The 20,977-nt window shown below is 39.7% G+C and overlaps 2 protein-coding genes across 6 annotated transcripts; both read left to right on the forward strand.

Moving 5' to 3' along the window:
* Nucleotides 1–2,115: 2,115 nt before the first annotated feature.
* On the forward strand, nucleotides 2,116–7,504 carry ecm1b (extracellular matrix protein 1b). Its single transcript, XM_032518977.1, has 10 exons — nucleotides 2,116–2,367; nucleotides 3,080–3,136; nucleotides 3,546–3,614; nucleotides 3,802–3,837; nucleotides 3,953–4,221; nucleotides 5,620–5,825; nucleotides 5,957–6,203; nucleotides 6,302–6,501; nucleotides 6,750–6,840; nucleotides 7,017–7,504. Exons 1-10 carry the CDS (start codon nucleotides 2,298–2,300, stop codon nucleotides 7,185–7,187), a joined length of 1,416 nt encoding a protein of 471 aa, XP_032374868.1. The 5' UTR covers nucleotides 2,116–2,297; the 3' UTR covers nucleotides 7,188–7,504.
* A 654-nt stretch (nucleotides 7,505–8,158) lies between these two features.
* On the forward strand, nucleotides 8,159–20,970 carry pip5k1ab (phosphatidylinositol-4-phosphate 5-kinase, type I, alpha, b). Of its 5 annotated transcripts, none has more exons than XM_032518967.1 (17): nucleotides 8,159–8,317; nucleotides 10,199–10,234; nucleotides 11,717–11,751; nucleotides 12,523–12,615; nucleotides 12,800–12,930; nucleotides 13,039–13,156; nucleotides 13,712–13,864; nucleotides 14,046–14,345; nucleotides 15,372–15,601; nucleotides 15,712–15,795; nucleotides 15,922–15,970; nucleotides 16,309–16,393; nucleotides 16,916–17,086; nucleotides 17,211–17,343; nucleotides 17,439–17,501; nucleotides 17,607–17,710; nucleotides 17,835–20,970. In XM_032518967.1, exons 1-17 carry the CDS (start codon nucleotides 8,272–8,274, stop codon nucleotides 17,876–17,878), a joined length of 1,875 nt encoding a protein of 624 aa, XP_032374858.1. In that variant the 5' UTR covers nucleotides 8,159–8,271; the 3' UTR covers nucleotides 17,879–20,970. The 5 variants fall into 5 exon arrangements, with proteins under 5 accessions (XP_032374858.1, XP_032374861.1, XP_032374860.1 ...); XM_032518970.1 differs by having other exon boundaries at nucleotides 8,160–8,317; nucleotides 17,607–17,706; XM_032518968.1 differs by having other exon boundaries at nucleotides 8,161–8,317; nucleotides 17,439–17,492.
* The last annotated feature ends 7 nt before the right edge of the window (nucleotides 20,971–20,977 follow it).

The following is a 20,977-nucleotide window of genomic DNA, read 5'->3' on the forward strand; positions in this document are numbered from 1 at the left end:
AAGGTAGCAAACACAGCATTATCTTGATACTTTTATTTGTTGTAAAATATTTTAAATCATATCCATATTCATTCTGTTAGGTATTTTTTCAGTGTTTTACTGAAAACTAAGTGTATCAAAAATATATATCAAGTATTTAAAGGACCACTCCACTGATTTTGGTAAACATGGGCAGGGAGGGTCTTATGAAACCCACTTGAGGGGGGGGGGGTGGCAGTAGCTCAGTCCGTAGGGAGTTGGGTTGGGAACCAGAGGACCAAAGAATGGAGTGTGGACTGGTAGCTGGAGAGATGCAAGTTCACCTCTTGGGCACGGTAAGGTGCTCTTGAGCAAGGCACCGAACCAGCCTCAGCCACTCAGGGTGCTGGTCCAACATTGGCAGCCCACTCAATCTAACATCTCTCCATTAGTGCATGTAAAGGACCTGAGCATGTGTGTGTATTTCAGGCCTGTGTGTAGTGTGTAATAACAACAGAGTGTAAATTGTAATTTCCCCATAGGGGATCAATAAAGAATATAAATGATAGAATGTATTGCATTATGGAAAATGTAGGATCCTGTCTTTTCTTGACCTATATATCAGGATATGTAAGGCTCTGCTGGTTTGATGAGAAATATAAAATATTTAAATATTTAAATCTAACTCTATAGTCCACCATCCCACCTTCCTCATGGAAGCACAACATCACTGGAGTAATCCCTTCAAGGTCACTCTGTGACAGAGTTTGGTAAAACTGTAACCAATTATTTATTTAGACACAGGAACTGTGATCCACATGTGGAGCAACGATTTATGTTTTCCTCCTTGGGTGCTCATGGGGATGCACACCCCTGAAAAAAAGTAGGCTAGTAAAAAAAATGCTCGTGTTATAATGGAGCCCCCCTAGTGTCAGCTGAGAAAACGATGTAGGGCCTCCCCTCGGTTTTCTAAACTTTGTGCACTGATTCATAATCCGTGCTCTCGGTTTTATTAACATGAGCAAAGTAGAAAAGACATTCACAGATTCGAACTTCTGGGATAGAATCCTGCTGGAACCGTCTACACCGACACAAAAAAAATTAAAGATTAAATAGTGTCTCCAAACTTACTATTGTAACTTGTCTCCTCCTATAGGAGGAGACAAGTTGTAGGCTACTACAGCGTGTAATAAAATAAAATTTGGAGATACTATTAATCATTAAATTAATAGATATTTTTGTGTCGATGTTGTAGTTTATAGACGGTCCATAAGCACTGCCAGATGAGACCAATCTTATTTCTCCAGGGTGGAGGACGTTTCGTTTTGATAAAAATTATTTAATGTACTTTCGCTATAGAGAAATTTATCCCAGAAGGTCAAATCCGTGAATTTCTTTCTAACTTTGCTCACGTTTATAAAACCGAGAGCACGGATTATTAATCCGTGTGAACAGTTTATGAAACCGGTTTAGTTTAATTTCTCAGTTGACCCCAGGGGGGCTCCGTAGCCTAGCCTACTTTCAGCAGAACCTTAGGAAATGAACAGCGGCCAACACGAACATAGGCTACGCTTTTTAACTCGATAGTAAAGCCGTAAAGTAGGTTATCTTAAGACCCAGGACAGCGCCACTTCTCACAAATACAGATAGGATTGGAGATGAGAAGTTGAATTGACACGTAACCGCGATTAGCGCTCACACGCTCCACTTTAGCACCAACCGCTATGTTTAATTTTAAATGTAGCCTGCTGGCAGTCTGGCACACACGTGAGGGCTCGAGCTCCGCCGGAGCAGCCACGGTATCCGCGCCTATGCGTGGATCCACATAATTATGCAAAGGCGTTAAAGCCAAGTAAACATTCACAGTAAATGGTAGCCGTTTCATTAGTGGGCTCTTTGGCAGAATAAAATAGAACATTTTTGTTAAAGGGGAATTCCACCAAAATTAGATTGTTTATAGACATTGTTTATAGACACGGGCTCAATGGAAGAGAAATAAGTGACGAGTTAATAGTTTAACAGCCAACCTGAAGAAAAAAAGAAAAAAAGGAATGAACTAAAAAAAAGTGTGCATCATGTCTCATATAAGAGCAAGATTTCAACAGATCACCTATGAGTCATGTTGAAAAAACTTCCTTCCCTCCCTCTTTTCCTCACTCCGCCCCCCGAAACCATACAACAACCATAAAAACAGCACACTAGCCTTTGTTGGACCAATTAACTGACCCGTCCGCGCGCTGCCTGTGCGAGCGTGCTTTCTTGGCCTCTGGTCGTGTTTGAACAGTCAGCCGCAGCAGCGCCACACAAGTTGAATCCGGACAGGCAATACCAAGTGTGCAATGGGGTCGTCTGGGGCTCTGGTCTGCTCCGCCGCATTTGTCTTGGTTTTACTCAGCTCAGCATCCAAGGGTTGGTATTTTCCCACTTCTTGTTGTTGAAATTGTTGTTTGCTTGTGGGCTGACTCCATTTTGGTTCGTCTGAGCTGCTGTAAGTGCGTTTATTTTGCCTGTAGACATACCGACATTCCTGTAGCGAACGATTTTAGGTCTTTTTTATATGCTACATGTCTGTTTTGATGTCTCCACTTGTGGGATGTAGCTAAGTACAATTACTTATTACCGTATAACTTTCAGGTAATTATGCTTAACTTGACTCTTTGGCTTTTACTCACTACATTTAAAAGGCAAATACTTATTGCTACATTTATTTCATGGTTAAATCTTCTTTGAGGATACAGATTTTGCATGAGGTTATGTAATATGATGCACTGTTATAGATTCTACTAACAATATGTAGCCTACATGTTACAAAATTAGCTCCACCCCAAGCAGCAACATGTAAATATGTTATATAATATATCTTTTATTTATTTGATACAACACTGACAGTATATACTTCCTTTTCATACTGTCAGAACATTTTTCTGATAATACCTCTAAACCTTACACCACTTTAAATGCAGGAATTTTACTTAACAGAGTATTTTCACTGCTTCTATGACTTGAGCAAAGGAATTCTTCTTCCATCACTGGCTGTCTCTTAGTATAATTTGTGGAGGAAGAGTTACATAACTTTGTCTGGGTTTCTGCCTCTTTATCTTTTGTGTGTACAATTTTTCAGATGACCGCACCTTTGAGCAGCGTGAAGTCACCTTTGACCTTGACAAAATCATGCAAGGTGCGTGTGTTCACATTCTATTGCAGTATCTCTGCAAGGACCAATTAGAAGCTCAGATGTTCAGAGTGGCATTTGGCCACCTCTCTCTACTTCAAGAGGCTATTTTAAGGGTTAGGAGACTGAGGTTTGAGGAGTACTCTAACGCTTATTTTTACGCATGAAGTTTGCATGTCACTACTTAACATTTGAAAATGGCTATGTAACATCTTTGTGGCTCCGCAGTGACTTTGCTAGTAAATTGGTAGAAAACCACTTTAAGTTTGTTAGGATAAGATTTTAGGTTATGTATGACTGTAGTTTATGTGCAGTAGGTCATGTTCAAGTATAGAAATGTAAGTATTTTTTGTCTCTGTGTAGAATCATTTTTTTTGTCAATCATTGTTTAAAAATATATCCATTTGTCTTTCAGAAATGGAAAATCCAGATTCCTTCATGTTGCAGAAAGAGTCGGACTTGACGGACCTTTTCAATCCCAAAGGTACTGTTTGTCTTTACTATTATGACCTTGCTTTTACATAAAGACATTTTTTCACTGCTCAGATTTGTCTGCCTAGCTTGTTGTAGTCTAGCCAGTAATGAATCATACAGCCATAGGTGTCCTTAACATTTATATAAACAAAAATTGTGAAAAGTACTGCTTAATAATACAGCCTTTATTCTGTTAGGGGTTTCCAGACCAGGAGTCTTGACACCTAGAGGACGTTCGTATTTACTTTCCTCTCTTTCTTTTGAGTTTTCATTTACTCTTAACTGTACTACTGTAAAACTGCTATAAAAGTGTCAAATCACAGTATGATTCCTGTCTTTTCCTCTAAGGTCGACCAAGTTTCTTTAGTGGTCCTCCTAGCTGGGACTATCCTGTTCAGTTCCCCCTTGCCCGACCAACCTCCGACAATCTCCAAGCCATCTGTCTCCATGGAGACCATCGTCCCCGCTACCCAATATCTTACTTTCCTCCCTCTGGTTTTAGCAAGCAGAAGCGAAAAGCCAATGCTGTTAATATGGCAGAGTCCTGGTTTAGTATGTGCTGCAAAGGGAACCAGACTTGGGAAAGGGAAGTGACTCTGTGTTGCGCCACACAGGCGGTAAGTTTTCACAACAGCTCTTGTAGCTAATTCAGCAGTGTTTACCCTTTATCAATTTATGATATGACATCCTGTATATTGTTGCTTAAATTCTTCTCACTAGTCTCAACATAGTACTACAACAACAAGTACTTTCTCAAGAAGCATGATAAAGAACATAATGAGATTATGCACTGAGAAGATCAAACAATTGTGATTGCATGATAAAAACCAAGAAACAATCAATAACTCATGTGGAGGAAGTCTTTCTTAGACATCATCTTAATTGCCAGATTAATGTGATATTCATATCAACTCCTTTCAACTCAAATCAATTAATTTCCTGAAGCTCTAATGTTCAGGCCTATTGTCCTATACTCAAACCTCTTTGAGGCGTTTATGTTACCCTGGACATTAAAAAGGCATGAAAACATTCTTCACATTGCCGAGTTGATTGTACGTGCATGTTTGGGACAGAGTTGAAGGCCCTCGGTGCTTCCAGTTGATAAGCCCATTATATGCAGCCCAGCTTGACATAACAGACAGGCTTTGGTATGAGCACCAGTGGATCTGTCTGAAGGCGAGCAACAAACCTGTCTCAAAATCTTCAGTGAATAAAGCATATCAGTAAAGCATATCTTAACCTTACCTCTGTGCCCAAAAGTGTCAAAACAAAGATAATCAGAAAACGGTATATCACTGAAAACACCAGTGACACATTTATACAGCTTTTCTCTTCCACACCCGCCCTCTCTGGGCTCTCAGTCACTGAGCTTGTAGATAATTTCAACTGCAAAATTACAAATGTTATTGATGCCATTGCTCCCACTAAGGTCAAAGTTGTCTCTGGTAAGAAAAGATCTCCTTGGAGAAATGTCCTACTGGTGAGAACAGAAAAAAGAAAGTGTCGAAAAGCTGAACAAAGGTGGCGAAAAACAAATCTCCTGGTCTATTATAACACTTATAAAGAGAGACTTCGCATTTATAATTTGGAACTGAGGAATGCAAGGAGGTCCTTTTTCTCTGATATTATCTCTAGAAACAATAATAATTCACATGCTTTGTTTGCTACTGTTGATAGGTTAACAAACCCTCCAGTACCAGTAGCATCTGAACTTTTATCTACCAAGGCCTGCAATGACTTTGCCTCCTTCTTCAAAGACAAAATTCAGAAGATTAGACAAACAGTCAGTGACTCCATATCAAGTACAGGATATGTGTTGTCAGAGTGTTCAAGCAAAACTAATTCCAATATGACAGAATTTAATACAATTTAGTGTTGGTTAAGTGGGTCTTAAGATACTGTACATTATTGCGGGTAGCCTATTCTCACAACCTCAGGCATGCAAACTTCATGTCATGGAAGGATTGAATGCATAAACCCTGACTGTCTGAGATATTGTTCTGTGCCAACTACAGTGGGAGCTGTCAGTCCAATCCTTCTGTGAGGAGGACTCCTCAGTAAAGGATCGTCTTTATCACTGCTGCGAACAGAAGGGCACGGACAGGCTGAACTGCTTCAACAACAACGCTCCAAACCAAAACTATGAGGCAACAGAGGAGCTGCCAGTGCCGCCGCTTTCCTCTATCACCAACTTTAGCTTCGACTCCAACACTTGCCAGAGGTATGCAATAAAATGAGCACCAATAAAAATGTTGATAATGACAATTGAGTCTTAATTAAGTAGCATGACCAAAGTTCATCAGTGAAAATCAAGAGTAATGATATGGGTTCTACATTTCTCGGAGATTATAGAAGAATGGAGAAAAAATCGGCACCTTTGAAAGTTGACATCCACTTTCCTCCCGGACGACCCACTGCTGACACCATTGAATCCCTATGTCGCGACCAGAAGTTACGCCCCCTCTATAAAACCAATTGCATGCCAGGTGAAGGGTACAAATGGGTGGCTCGTCAGGCAAAAGCCATTAATCGCATAGAGAAGGGATTCAAACAGTGCTGCAAAAAGAAGCAGGATGTGCTCAACTGTGCTGATTTGAAGGTAAAGCAAGACCTGCTAGAAACCTACAAACATAAATATTTAGCATTATTTAGTATTTTTTTCTTCCTTCTCGTGTCTTTTCTCCTTTTGTATTTTAGTGGCGTGATGAGCTTGACAAGTATTGCGTGGGCGAGAATGGTGACCATGTGCATTCCCACTGTTGTTCCGGTGAAGCGGCAAATGATCGATTCAGCTGTTTCCAAGACATTTCTCCCGACCCATATTATAATAGGACCTCTGTCGCTGAAGAGCTCTCACTTAACAAACTCTGTGACTCTCACAAGATCATCAAGAACAAGTAAGACCAAACTTCCTACAACTGGCCTTGGATTTGTTTTTGTGTCTGCTTCATTTTCTTCCTCGTTCCTTTTCATTTTTTGGCATTTGTACCGTTTCTCTTTTTTTATGTTTCTTTTGATGCTTTTTGTCATTTCTTCTGTCACAGAAAGATATCAAGCAGCCTAACATGCTGAAGTATCTCTTTAAACACCCCATCTGTGCACGATGTAAAGTTAGAAACATTGTAACAATGCCACTGTGCTTTAGGTTTCCTGTTGGTTTTCCTCTCAAGAGCTTTGTAAGCCAATGCTGCCGTCCCCTGCTTGAAGTCGACAGGACTATTTGTTTTCTGGAGAGTGTGAGTTGAAAAAAATATTCCCTACAAAACTTAGCACGACAAATCAGAAGACAAAGTTTGGGCTAGGAAAAATTAAAATGAAATATTTGAAAATGAAAGTTTAGGAGCTATTAATCCCCCAAAAATTCTAAAGCTATTTCTTATTTTTTGTTATCTTGTTGTCTTCATGAAATCAGCTTGATCAAATGTCAGAGACATGTTCATCAAGGAAGGCCTCTCCTCCAGCTCTCCGTCGCTGCTGCCGCATGTCTTCACCTCAACAGTGTATCTCCAAAATTCTCATGGATGCCATCACCAAAGCAACCACCTTTCGCCAGAAGAAGATGAAAAGGTGCCCTCTCTCCTAAACACTAATGACCCTACTGGCACTGGGCCATTCAGGGAACCTGCAGCAGAGGTGAACAGGAAATGTCGACGTCTGTAAGAAAATATGGAAATTCTAACTTCATCTATTGCCAGTCTTATTTTCATTTTTTAAAACTGAGATCACATGAGATGCATTTTTCTGTGTCACTGTACCACTATTGTTATAGGCTGCTGTTTACATATTTGATTATGAATGCATTATATTGATGTATTTGGAGCTGCAAGATCATTCTTTTTACAGGGTTTTGTGGTTAAGATCATATCTACAACAGTTCTAATAAAAACGTTTTTAGATGTACCTTTCATGTGGTTTACTGTCTTCTTAGATGCAAGGCCTATGTTGTTAGTTAAACCATGGTGTGCCTAGTACAATGAGTTGACATTAAAATCTCTGTTAAGTCACTATCTATCAGTGAAAGAAGAAACATAATAGTGGTACACGGCTGAGAATATTATATCTATTTGCAGTATTTTGAACATGTCCTGGAAAAAATCCTGTATTACAGTTTTTCTTCATTGTATACACACACAAAAAATGGAAGTATGTACACAAATCAGAACACCTCAAACTTTTGCATCAACAAGACCGCAGACCACAGAAAAGAATGAGATTATTCATATTTCTATGCTCTTGCTGCTGCTGCTCTCTGACTGCTAGTCAATGGGTGCAATGTGAGACTTCACTATCAAATGATTTAAGATAGTTTGAGTCACTGTTTACTGTTATGTCACAACAAACAAACAAAATAATAATATAAAAATACAAACCAGCATAACAGGAAATTGGAAATCAAAGTGCAGCTTGTAAAGTAAGATTATTAACATTAAAAAAATATTACATTGTAAATGATGTATTCAAAGCTATTGGGGAAAAGATTGCCTGTTTTATATTCTACACTCTTAAGCTTGAACTTGAAAAAGGGGTGATGATGTAGCTAGCCCAGTCAAACTGAAACGGAAACTGTTCCACTGCAGTCCACTGGGGGCGCTGTGGTGCTGCCGCTGCGACACGACCATCAGAACTCAACTGTCGATGCTGTCTGTGATGAGAACAGCCAAATCGTAATGGCGACTGTCGGAACAGCAGACTTGGGATCAGCGGCACCGACAGGTATCTCACAAATAAACCTTCCTCCTCTGTTGCCTTTAAACAAACTAACAGAAGTGTGCATCACTTTGTAGCAACGATAATGGTGTGACTCGGTGACTGGCTTTCTCAAGTCCCGGTTAGCAAGTTAGCTAGCTAGTTAGCATCGAGGTTTCCAACGTAACAAATGAACAATTAATTGGCTAGCTTGTTTAGCTGCCTTTTGATAAACCGTAGTTGGTGTTGTTGCTAATCACACGAAGATTTAGCTATCTTATTAGGCCGCCAATATTTAGCGCTATATCAAATTATCTATTGGGATTAATAACATCAATAAATAACGCTAATTCCCGCGACCACGTTGGCTCAAGTGATGCGTTTTGTTATTAACTTAAACCACGGTGTTTGTATGTTAATGAGTTGTCTAGACGCAGTGGGATGACTATTCTCGGATTTAAAAATACCCGTATATTGTTTAGTAAATATATATGAAGCGCTAAGTGGCTGCTGTTCCAAATGGGTCTGTCTGTAGGAAACTAACCTGGTATCCCCCAGCCCTCCTCGTCTGTTACACCCCTCCTTTTCCTCTGTCTGTCCAGGTTTGTGGTAAAGCAGCTAGCAAATCCATTTTCCATTTGGCACTTAACTAAGCAACAGTAACCTCATCACTTAGCGTTACTTTCCAAAGTTCCACAGTTGAGGTGATGTAATTATCTGAACAAATATTGAACTTATTGACTTCCTACATTCTTTTCACCAATGATATATGCTTGTCATACCTATTTAGTTAAGGAATAGGCTCAATTGACTCTGTTGTCCCTGTTCAGCTGATGAAAGGTTTGCCTCTTATATTTCACATCAATGGAAGGTGGTTTTCAGTGCCCACACAGATCCAGATGGCTGGTGGGCAGTTAAAGTGCTTTCAGAGGTGTCTTATTTTCTAGACAGGACAGATGATGGAGAGGTTAGATCTAGCTAATCCGTTTAGTTGTGCCACTGATTAGCTTCCTTGTGTATAGAGTAGTTGTGCTTCCCTTGGTAACCACCCAGACTGAATCAGTGAATAAAAATAGTGGCTTCAAAGCACTCATGTAGCTCTATCAAATACACACACAGTCAGTTGAGTGACAGTAACATAATGTGGTATCCGGTATATTAGCCCTTATTTGCCTTGTTTCCTAAAGGGTCCAAGAAGCAGTTTATTTATGGGGTGCTCATAGGCAGAAAATTATGTCAGGAGAGTGTGCATGCCCCATATTAGTTGCTTGTGTATGCTGCAGGCTACATGTGAGCAAGGCTAGCAGGGATTTGTTTAGTATACAGAGAAGAACAGATGGTTTGCCTATTGTTGTTAGGGCTGTCACTGATGAGCTAAAGTCATTCCTAATTGGGTTGAGTTGTGTAATTCCTACTCTGAGTCTGCAGCACTGTGTGTTCTAATCTAGTTCTACATTGACTCATCAGAAAAATTGCAATGTGATGAAATGAGGACTGAGGTTGATGATTCATGTTATTGTTTAATCTGATTTTATTTTCTTGATTAACTGTTTTGTCTTTAAGACAGCAGGACAATATAATGCAATGCATTTCTTGTTTTAGCCTACTATCAGTCCAAACCCACAGATACAGTTACTATCAGATATGGTAAAAGAAAAGCAACAAATTGTCAAATTTAACAAGCTGGAACTAGAAAATGTATTTTTGCTTTAAAATGACTTATAGGATATGTCTATTATCAAAATAGTTGCTTATTAATTTTCTAATTGACTAATTAAATTGATTGATTAATTATTTCAGCGCTACATGAAACACATTTTATTGTACTTACACACAGTTAGTAAATGTGTTCAGTGTTGCTCATTTACTGGGCTAATCCGTTTAGGTTGACGATGTCCTACTCCACAGATATTAGGACTCGGTTCTGGAAAGCATTTCAGCGAGGTACGACGCATGGGTGTGCGCGAGTGTTTCTGTGTGAGCAGAGTGTTTCTGCGTGAGCAGAAACTGCATGAGTAGTGATGATGATATAGTGTGTTGTTTTTACATAATAAGAGGGAATGTGGGCAGAATGATGCTCATTGTGTCCCGGAGGATTGTCATGTGTCCCCGTTAACTGAGAAGAGATGCATGGCATTAAGTGACTCTACCTTATTATTAACATCCCCACCTTTGTTGGGTTTAAGTGTCTGGATTGAATCTGCTGAGCATGGATGAATTTTCACAAAAAGGATTGTTACTACAGTTGTATAATCTTCCCAACATCCTTTTGTATATATTGACCTGTGGCACTGCAGCATTGAAGTAACCTACATGTTGCCATTGGTTACAGGCTAGCAGTGCTTGCATAGTGGGCGAGATAGTAGGTTTAAACAGCAAGTTTATGTAAGGCCATGGGAAATTATGTTTAGTATTTGTATTCATTTCAACTGTCTGCCTTTCGTCTTTATTTCTGGTAGTTCTTATGCTTACCTAGAGGATAGATCATGTGTTGTGGTCATGTATTACAATTTCAATTCTTATTTTCGATTATCCAGCCAGTAAATTTGGCACACACCCAGAGGTCTTTGCTTGGTGAGGGCTTGGATTTTTAAAATTTTTATTTTTTACAAGATACTACTTTTTTGCTGAGTTTGCTGAATGGCTTAATTTAACAAACATTAGCATATTGGCGTTAATCAAATTTAAAAATGCAGTTACTCTGAGACACAAAGTAGACTGTTACAGAAAGAGCTAGAAATTGTAGTTTTGTGGAGGAGGTCCGTTGTGACTGTAGACACTAAGATAAATCTGGAGCAGCCAGCTCAGGGGAGGAGTAGTTCCAGTACAAACAGAGCTGGTGTATCAAGGGCAAGAGATAGTTTCTGTGGCCATATTTAGTTCTGGGTTCATCATTGGCCTCATAGTCATCAGCCAGTGCTGTAAATAGCCCTGCTAATTAACCAGCAGAGGGTTTTTTTAAACAGTCATTAACAAATTATTCCACGTTAAAGCAGCCAACTTAAAAGTAAAAAAAAAAATGTTTTCAAGCATCAACTTCACGCTGACTGCATGGGTTGACATTTACATAGCAGTAAACAAATATTTTCTATGTAAATATATGATGGAGTAATGGCACCCTGAGCAGAGAGGTGTGTTTGTGTGTTGTAATCTAAGTTTTTCTGTTCTTTGTTTTGATAGCCAGTCTGGCCACGCATGTGTGTGAGAGCCTTGTGCGTCGGTATCTGACCCCGAGGGCCGTGACAAAGCGTCGGTATTTGACGTGTTGGGGAACGGTCTGTGAGAGCCGTGTGGAGGCAATCCCAAACCACTTCTTTTCTGAATATCGAGCACAGCTGCTTTTAAGGCTTTAGTGTTATAAGTTCTCAAGAGTCAGTGTCATTCTCACATTGTAAATACCAATTTAACTTTGTTTTCTGTCTTTAGGGACCAGTGGCATCCGAAAAATGGCTCCTTCAGAGGTAAGGACGTCAGAAATTGTCTTACTAAGTTTACAAAATAACTCTATATTATGTAGATTTCCAAGTAAAGTAAATGTTGATACAGTCAATCCTCAGGAGGGAAGAATAACAGGTTTTGCATCATCAGCATGAATCGTAAGAGACAGTCCTGTTTGTTACACAGGTGATAACAGGTGAATAAATGGCTTAAAAACACTTGGTCAACTCTTTATTGTTTTGTTGGAGAATTTGTGTATATTGTATAAATGTATTGTATATTGTAGGGGTGTATATCTTCATTGGTGTGACGATTCTATTTTGATTATCCTGTCAACGATTCCATATCACAATGCATCTCCTCAATATAAATATATATTGCTACACATGGTTTTCATCAACAAATTCAAGCAGTCAGATATATATGAACTCCTTTTTTATTGTATTTGCTCTTAAAAAGGCTTCCTGAATATAGTGGAGTTTGAACACAGCAGACAGACAGTACCTATACATGCACTAAATGGAGAGGGGGCTGCCCATGGAAAGGCACCCCGAGCAGTTGGGGGTTTGGTGTCTTGCTCAAGAGCACCTTGGCAGTGCCCAGGAAGTGAACTGGCACCTCTCCAGCTACCAGTCCACCACCAGACTTTGATCCGTATGTGGACTTGAACCAATGACCTTCTGGTTCCAACCTAACTCCCTACGTACTGAGCCCCTGTCCCTACTCTGCTCAGAAGCACAAACACACTCAACAGACCATAATTTAATGTTTTTTTCCTCTGCCCCTCTCCTCAGATGCCTGGCTCTTCAGGCACAACTCAGAGTATGAAGAAGACCATCGGACACCGGGGGGTTGAGACCACCACAGGAGAGACTACCTATAAAAAGGTTAGAACAGGGTGGAGGTCAGTGACACCATTGGTTTTGCTGATGGTGTTTATATTCTAAAATTAGTTTGGAAATTCAGCTTACTAGACATGAAAAAAAATAGTCAGTGAAACAGCAGAAGTCATAGGGGTAAAATCTTGTTTGTTTCAACACTTACTGTTTTTTTCCTCTCTGAACCCTGTAGACCACATCATCTGCCCTAAAAGGTGCCATCCAGTTGGGCATCACTCACACAGTTGGCAGCTTAAGCCAAAAGGCGGAAAGGGATGTTCTCATGCAGGACTTTGTGGTGGTCGAAAGCATCTTCTTCCCCAGGTTGATAACAGCAGAAGTTTTAGTTGAAAAAACCATTGTGAATTTGTGGTTTCTGATTTTATGTAGTTTAATTGACTGTCTCTCTTTCTCTCATATATGTGTTTTCAGTGAAGGCAGTAACCTGACTCCTGCTCACCACTACAGTGACTTTCGTTTTAAGACCTATGCTCCTATTGCCTTTCGCTACTTCAGAGAACTCTTTGGCATTCGACCAGATGACTACCTGGTCAGTACTTGTACCAAACACAAACTGTCGTGTTTACAAGAACTGCTCTTGTTTTGGCTTTAGTCACTGTTTCTAACTTTTCTTTTGTAGAACGGTTTCGTTCTGAGGTTTAACCACTATACTATACATATGAATTGTAAGGCTTTCCAGTTTTGGCTATCCAATGAGAGATCATTCTTGCAAGACAGATTTCTGACCTTGTAGCTCCTGTAGTTTTTATTTCTAAAAACAGTTTTTTGTCTGCAATACTTTGTCGGGTTTGCAAGTGCCTCAGCAGCTTGGAAGGTTTAAGGCTTTCCTTCACCAACACATGGCCATAAATTGTTGACACTGTGGTTGTGGATCTTCACCATCACAGGTCTGAGTGAAGCCTTAATCCAAGTATTTTTTGTCGTATTTCTGGCTTTTTGGGTTTTTTCCCTCTTGATTCTTTCTTTGCTGGCTATTTGTTATATCAGCATTTGGAATTTCACACTCACAGAAAACTGCTCGATATGCCAACATGTTTGCTTTGTTTCAATTCAATACTAATACAGACTCCTCTTCCTCTTGAAGTATTCTCTGTGTAACGAGCCACTGATCGAGCTGTCTAACCCCGGAGCAAGCGGATCCCTCTTCTATGTCTCCAGTGACGACGAGTTCATCATCAAGACTGTTCAACACAAAGAGGCAGAGTTCCTCCAGAAACTCCTACCTGGATACTTCATGGTGAGCCTGACGAATAAGTATAACAGACAGTGTGATTGTGTTTGATATGAGTGATTATTATTGCAGTATTTATAATTATCATGAGAGTAGGAGTCTTAAGAGTGGGATCTCTAATTATTCTAATAACTGTTCTACTTAAGTGTGTCACATACCTGTTTTCCATATTCCTCCTCCCTTCCAGAACATAAACCAAAACAAGCGCACCTTGTTACCCAAGTTCTACGGGCTGTATTGCGTGCAGGCAGGTGGGAAGAATATCCGTATTGTAGTGATGAACAATCTTCTGCCTCGGATCATCCCCATGCACCTCAAATACGACCTGAAGGGCTCCACCTATAAGAGACGAGCTTCCCCTAAGGAAAGAGAAAAGGCCGTTCCCATTCACAAAGACCTGGACTTTATCCAGGACTTGCCTGACGGTCTGCTGCTCGAAGCGGACAACTATAATGCACTGTGCAAGACCATTCAGAGGGACTGCTTGGTGAGTCACAGAGATACTTGTTTTTCATTTTTATTCACGCCCCTCAGCCCACATGGTATTACAGGACACATTTGTATGCATTGTTTTTAGGTCATCATAAAAAAATGAAACAGTTTTGTTTTCCTGTTTGTTTTGTGGATAGCTTTTCTGTTGGGTACCAACAAGCGTTATTAAAGCCCCTACATTTCTCAAATATTTAGCTGGAAGTTTGACTAAGCACCAAGTGCAATAGGCTTTTTGGAAATGTGCTGAGCTCTACCACTGCAGAGATGACTCAAGCTTGCATGAGACTGCAAACTAATTGTTTCTTATGAGGGACGATACATTTTCAAGTGATGGAAGAGAGTGGTGGGATTTATCATATCACACAGTGGTTTATCAGACCTGATAAAGACAAACAACTTGTATAACAGAGGCTACGTATAATTTATTGATGTGGGAACTCTAATAATTTCCTCCTACTTTAAGTGTGTCACATCCGTGTGTGGAAATATCTCATTCCATTAGAGGCTAATCTGTCTTTGTGGTCACTGTTACTTTGTTTTTCCACAGTCCACTTAAATTTAAGAGACAGGGGTATAAATCAACAACTCATTTATTACCATATCATAGTATTTAACTTTATCTTAGAAAATATATTCAAACATTTGAAAAATATTTAATTAATGGTCCTCAAAACACATAAACCATTGTGGACATTTTTGAGTGTAATCAAGCAAAATAACAAATAATAACAATGTTGTTGTGAGTCTGTGGTATTCTCAATGAAACTAGTATGAAACTATGAAACTTGTTATTGTTAAGACGCGAGTGCCTTTAGTAGGGATGTCACGAGACCCGGTACTTCAGCACCAGCTATAAGACTGACGTGTTCTTCTGATAACAAAAAAGATGAAAAAAACATGAGACCCCCCCCCCTCTCAAATGTTTAAATTAAGGAATTAAGTATTGCTGTTCATTGATATCGTGACATCCCTAACCTATAGCCATGTCGACTTATTTATTATATTTCTATCTTTTATGTAGCTCTTGCAGAGTTTCAAGATAATGGATTACAGTCTGTTGATGGGCATCCACAACATGGACCAGGCCAATCGAGAGCGTAGCGGGGGCAACCCGGGTGACAGTGGGGGGTCAGAAGGAGCAGTGACCCCAGATCAGCGCCGGCCACAAGCTCAGAAAAGTCTGTACTGTACAGCCATGGAGTCCATTCAAGGCGAGGCTCGAGGGAAGGGAGTTTTGGATTCAGAAGACCAGTGAGTCTTGACCACAAGCAGAGTTGAAACTAAACTAGTGTTTTGTAGTCTAGTCTGTGACAATGACAATCAAGTTATTTGTTATTGATCATGTGGCCTTGTCCTTTCAGCATGGGCGGTATTCCATCTCGTAATACTAAAGGAGAGAGGTTGCTGATCTACATCGGCATCATTGACATTCTACAGTCCTACAGGTTTGTTCAGAGCAGCCAAATCAGTTCCTCGTATAAACATTCATTCTGAATTCATGAGCAAGCTTCCCACCTTCATAACCTATTTTTATGACTTCTAGTAACTTGTTTTATTATCTTATTATTTAGGTTTATTAAGAAGTTGGAGCACTCTTGGAAGGCCTTGGTCCATGATGGGGTAAGAGCCTACACACTACAGTACTATCATTCATGGCTGTACATTTTAATATACAGTGTGGAAGTGGAACGGTTAGTCAATTAATTGATTAGTCGATGACTGAAAGAAAACCACAATTTTGATAATTGACTAATAACAAGACAATACCTTTTTTGATGACATTACCTTGGGCTTCAGGAAATGAGACATGTTTCTCTAGTTTACTTGATTAATTAAAATAAATGGCAAATTAATTTGATAATTAATTGATAATTATTCAACAAAAAGTTTAACAGGACAATTTTGATTAGATATAAACATGCATATCTAATAGCTCTGTTTCTGTTTTACTACTTTAGGACACAGTTTCAGTTCACAGACCTGGATTCTATGCAGATCGTTTCCAACAATTCATGTGCAACACAGTGTTCAAGAAAATTCCACGTAAGTAATGCATTTGTGTGAATTTTTTAAATGTACTTAAATTAATTGCCTGATACCTGATTTCTATTGACGACATAGAAATCCCAGGGGTAAAAAGTAGGCCTGCAGGATTTGGGGGAAAAAAGGAATCACAATTTTTTTTAGTTTAGAATTGATATTTCTCACAAAATGTAGTAATTATTGCACACATGAACCATGACAAAACAAAACAAATTGGCAGTAACAAACCTTTAGCACGTTGTGTATCACCACAAGCCTCTAAACATAGAGGTAACAATGAAGAGAAGGGAAAGCATTGCAGCGCTCGGGAGCTCTTTAAAACCGATTTATGACAGTCTATGTTTGAAACTCACGGATGAAAGTAGTAGTGTTTGTGATGCAGTTGGCTCGTAAAATTAAATGAGAATCTAAGTCTAAATCGTGAATTGAGAATGCTATTTTATAACTATTAATTGTGTAGGCCTAGTAAAAAGTCTACGTGCCCATATTGATCATTTCTACTTTTATGTGCTCCATCTTCAGTAAAACCATCACCATCTAAGAAGAGTCGTGGTGGTGTTCCGGGAGGTCTGAGGAGGGCCCCCACCCTGGGAGGTCCCACCCCGCTCTCCCACGCTGCGGGACAGTCAGCCGTTGACTCCAGACTTGTCTACCACAGCCACTTTAAAAGCACAGATTCAGAGGCAGACAGCGGTAAGAACCCAGACGTCACAAGCAAAGTGATAAGAACGTTAAGTAGATCTATTGTTGTCATAGCTTTGCTGAGATTGGAGATACTGCTGTTGACATTTGGTTTATTAATGATACCTTTTCCCAGGTGTTCAGTTGGGCAGACCAGATCTTGTTCCGAGGACCCCTCCGCTGGGAGAAAACTCTGCTGACTATGAGGCCAACCTGTCCACCTCGTCGCTAGGCAGCACAGGAGTTGCCTCCACCTCTCCTCCCCTACGGTAAAGCATCTCCAAGATATCAATGCATGGCCTTGATACTTCCACCTCAACTTTCACACTTTTTAATTTTCTTTTGCTCCAACTTTTCTCCATAGGTCTGTAGGGGTAGAAGTTCATAAATCGGCAAACACAGACATTGACCATCACAGGTACAGAAGGCAGTAATAGGTCATAAAATACAGCCTCATCAGACTGAAAATTAGATGCATTCTTTTCTCGCTTGTGTAAGTTGTTTTGAATTAACGGCCTTTTCTCTGTTCCAGTTTGGGGGAAGAAGGGGCGGTCGATAAGTCAGGCAACCTGTCTGGAAACGAAGAAGTAATTTCACTCTCAGACATAATCCCTGAGACCAACATCTGCTTTGTAAGTATAACAGATGAAACTATACAGCCGTAATTAAAGATTATTTATAGTATTATTGTTGTTGCAGCAGCAACTATTAGTTGAACATTACTTGTTATCTTGTACTGACATTAGTTTCATCTTCACAGTAAAAAACAGACATCTGAAGACTAGGCGTTTCTGGATGAGGTGAAGTGGGCGGAAATAACAATAAAGAGAGTGAAACACCCATCCAACACGGACCCTCTGTTGCACCTCTGTTGTTTTCTCACACATAGAGTTTATACAGGGATCGCTGGATCAAGCAGCAAGGTGCAGTGGAGGTTGTGACAGTGACGAAAACAGTGATGGGAAGATCAAGAAGAAGGCGGTGTGTCATCGACATCCCAAAGCCCAATTTTCTCTAATACACACCTGGATAATGCGTATTACCCTGAATTGGCAGCGCTGTAGTAGCTCTGGCAGCACTACATTGATAAAAAAAAAATTCCGTCATGTTCCAACAAGAAGGATGCTTCGATGACTAACTGGACAATAATTAGTTGTATATTGTGAAAGTCCATGCCCCAGTCACCGGTGGATGGTAAAGACAGTCAAATTATTCGTGAAAAGTCCTCTTGTCCAATTTTCGCAGCATGAAGCAATTTTGAGATGCACAGACAGCATTTCAGCATGAACACACACTTTAGAGCACATGAAGGGCATAGCCTGCATTTGTAGGAGTGAATACTTCCCTCTCCATTCATGCGGAAGTCTAAGTGGCTTCACATTTCCGTGATTCACACTCGAGTGTTGCCATTTCCACCCATCCATTTCCCCCTCGGCCCCTCATGAGCAGGGGCACTCTGAGCTATCAACGGTCCTTGTTTGTATCAGCACTTGCTACTGTTGACTCTGCAATCATGTATGCATTTCTTTTTACTGATTGTGGATGTACAGTATTTGACAAAATATTTTGAAATAGCACAGGGATGGGTTGAACCAGACTTAACACGGCAATTTTTGTTTCACGTTTTGTTATTCCGTTGGAAGCCACGGTGGTGCGGCTAAGGTCCAGCTAGATCTTGCCACTGCTGAATGTACTTTACAATGTTTTTCTTATGTAGAATGTGTCTTATTAACATGGCAGACCACATTTGTACAACCCTTACAAACCTCCCACCCTGTTGAAGACCATATGTGCTATAAATGAATACAGAAAGGAGCTGTTGACCGCATCGCTGACCAGTAGATGCTGTTAAATGAAGTCATGATATTAAGCTAGTAGAATAGTAGTAATTTCCAGCTACTGTCATTCATCTTCGTCATGTCTGTGCCTTTACATGTTTGTCCCCTCCTTAACGTTTGATGTATAGTATGTCTGACATTTTCTACAGGTTATTGTCACACAAAGAAACCTGCCTTATCACTACAGCTAAAGTCATCAAACTGCCATTTGTATGTTTGGACCAACAGTCAGCTTAAAGGAATTCAATTTTAATGCAAACACTAGTACAATCCCTTTTTGGTTATTCGTGCAAACGTCAAGCGCTCAGTCACTGGTTCATCAGCTCAGCTAATCTTGTAAACTCTCCCAACGTCAGACAGTAAGGATGTCTGTCTCTTAATATTCATTTCTGCTGGTAACAGAAATGACCTCTCGCCCACATCCACGCTTGACCAATATTAACCATGTGTGTAACTATTATTTGTAATTTTTTTGTATGTAGCCTTACGCCGCTCTTACTCTGCTTTTCATAACAATTATGCTTTGTGCTTTGTTTTCACAAAATGTTTTTGTGTTGATGTTATTTAGGGCACTATGCAAGCTGCAGAGGCGGCTGGCTGAGAGGTTCCCCCCCCCCCCCCGAGAGATTTCTGATACAGAAATTTGAATCACTACCAAGTGACCGTAGCAACACTCAAGATCATAGATACCATCTCATTTAAGGAACTACTGTTTGTTTTGTAGGCACATTTGGTCTATGCAGCAGAGAGGGAGAAGGGAAAATGGGAGTTGTGAATATAGAAGGAACAAAAACTACGTATGTTCATCAATGCACAGTTGAGGAGTCTTTTGTAGTATAAGTCAATCACTGCACCAAAGAAAGGAGTGGGGAGTTCTTGCAAATGTTAAGGTCCAGTACAGTTAACAGGAAAATGAAATCAGGACACTCCTCGATACCTGCATTTACTGATGTGTAAGACATGGTAATAACACTGGGTTGACCTGTGTTTAAGGATCTATTATTGAACTGGATATTTGTTTTCCTAAATAATTTCACGTCTGATAAGCTGTATCTGACAATTTTTTTTTCTTTATCAAACCATTGGTTTACTTTGTGGCCTGAGACATTTAAAAGATTTACCCCACATTCCTGTGAAATTCAAGTTAAATTTACTACAGTTGTGGTAGCTCTTAGAATCTGTTATTTACCACCTTTTATGTATTTGGGGTAATGTACTTGAAATTATTTTTTTCTGATATGCTGAAATGTAAAATATTGATTATTTCAAACAGATCAGTTAAAAGTTGTATTTAGTTGGTTGAGTCAAACAGCCGCCAAAGAAAACACTCCAGGAAATTCTTTCTCATAAGAAAAATCCAGATTATATTTTGTGACAACTGGATTTTGATGTTTTATGTTGTGACATTATTTTTGTTGTTGTGTGGTACTGTGCAATTGCTGGATGTAGACCAGCTGTGTCACAGTTATGTACTACACAATGACACAAGAGAAATGTCATCCTATGGTGCTTAAAGGGCGGTGCACTCAGTGTAGACACTACAGAGTATTTGAAGTATTGCAATATGAACCACAATCTACCACCTTTTCAGCTCTAAGAAGTATATTTATTATGATTAATCGCTGCAGGCTGAAAAGATGAAAGTTGTATTATGTACCTTTTTAGATGATTGTACGTATACTGACAAAAGGATGTCTGAAACTTTATAGTGTGTATTGCCTATGAAGGGGGACAAGTTGACAATTTCACTTTTTATATTTCATGTTTAGATTGTGATATGATAGACATGTTTTCGCCATGATGATTCTGGGTTGTTAATCTCCCACCATTTTTCAACATGAATGTTTCACACGGCTTACGAGCCACCATTGCTGGTTGTCCTATAATGCTTCAATTACTATATTTTTACTGTGTATAAAATGTGTATATGTACATAGGAGTCACAGAAATGCCTTCTCATGCAATATGTGCTGCCTGTCCCTCCTGCCATGTTTCTGTTATGTGCTGGTGATGTTTTCATGTCTGATTTTAAAGGATTAAACATATTTTCTAAATCTTGGTTTGG

This window comes from Etheostoma spectabile, chromosome 6, assembly GCF_008692095.1.
Source record: "Etheostoma spectabile isolate EspeVRDwgs_2016 chromosome 6, UIUC_Espe_1.0, whole genome shotgun sequence".
NCBI lineage: Eukaryota > Metazoa > Chordata > Actinopteri > Perciformes > Percidae > Etheostoma > Etheostoma spectabile.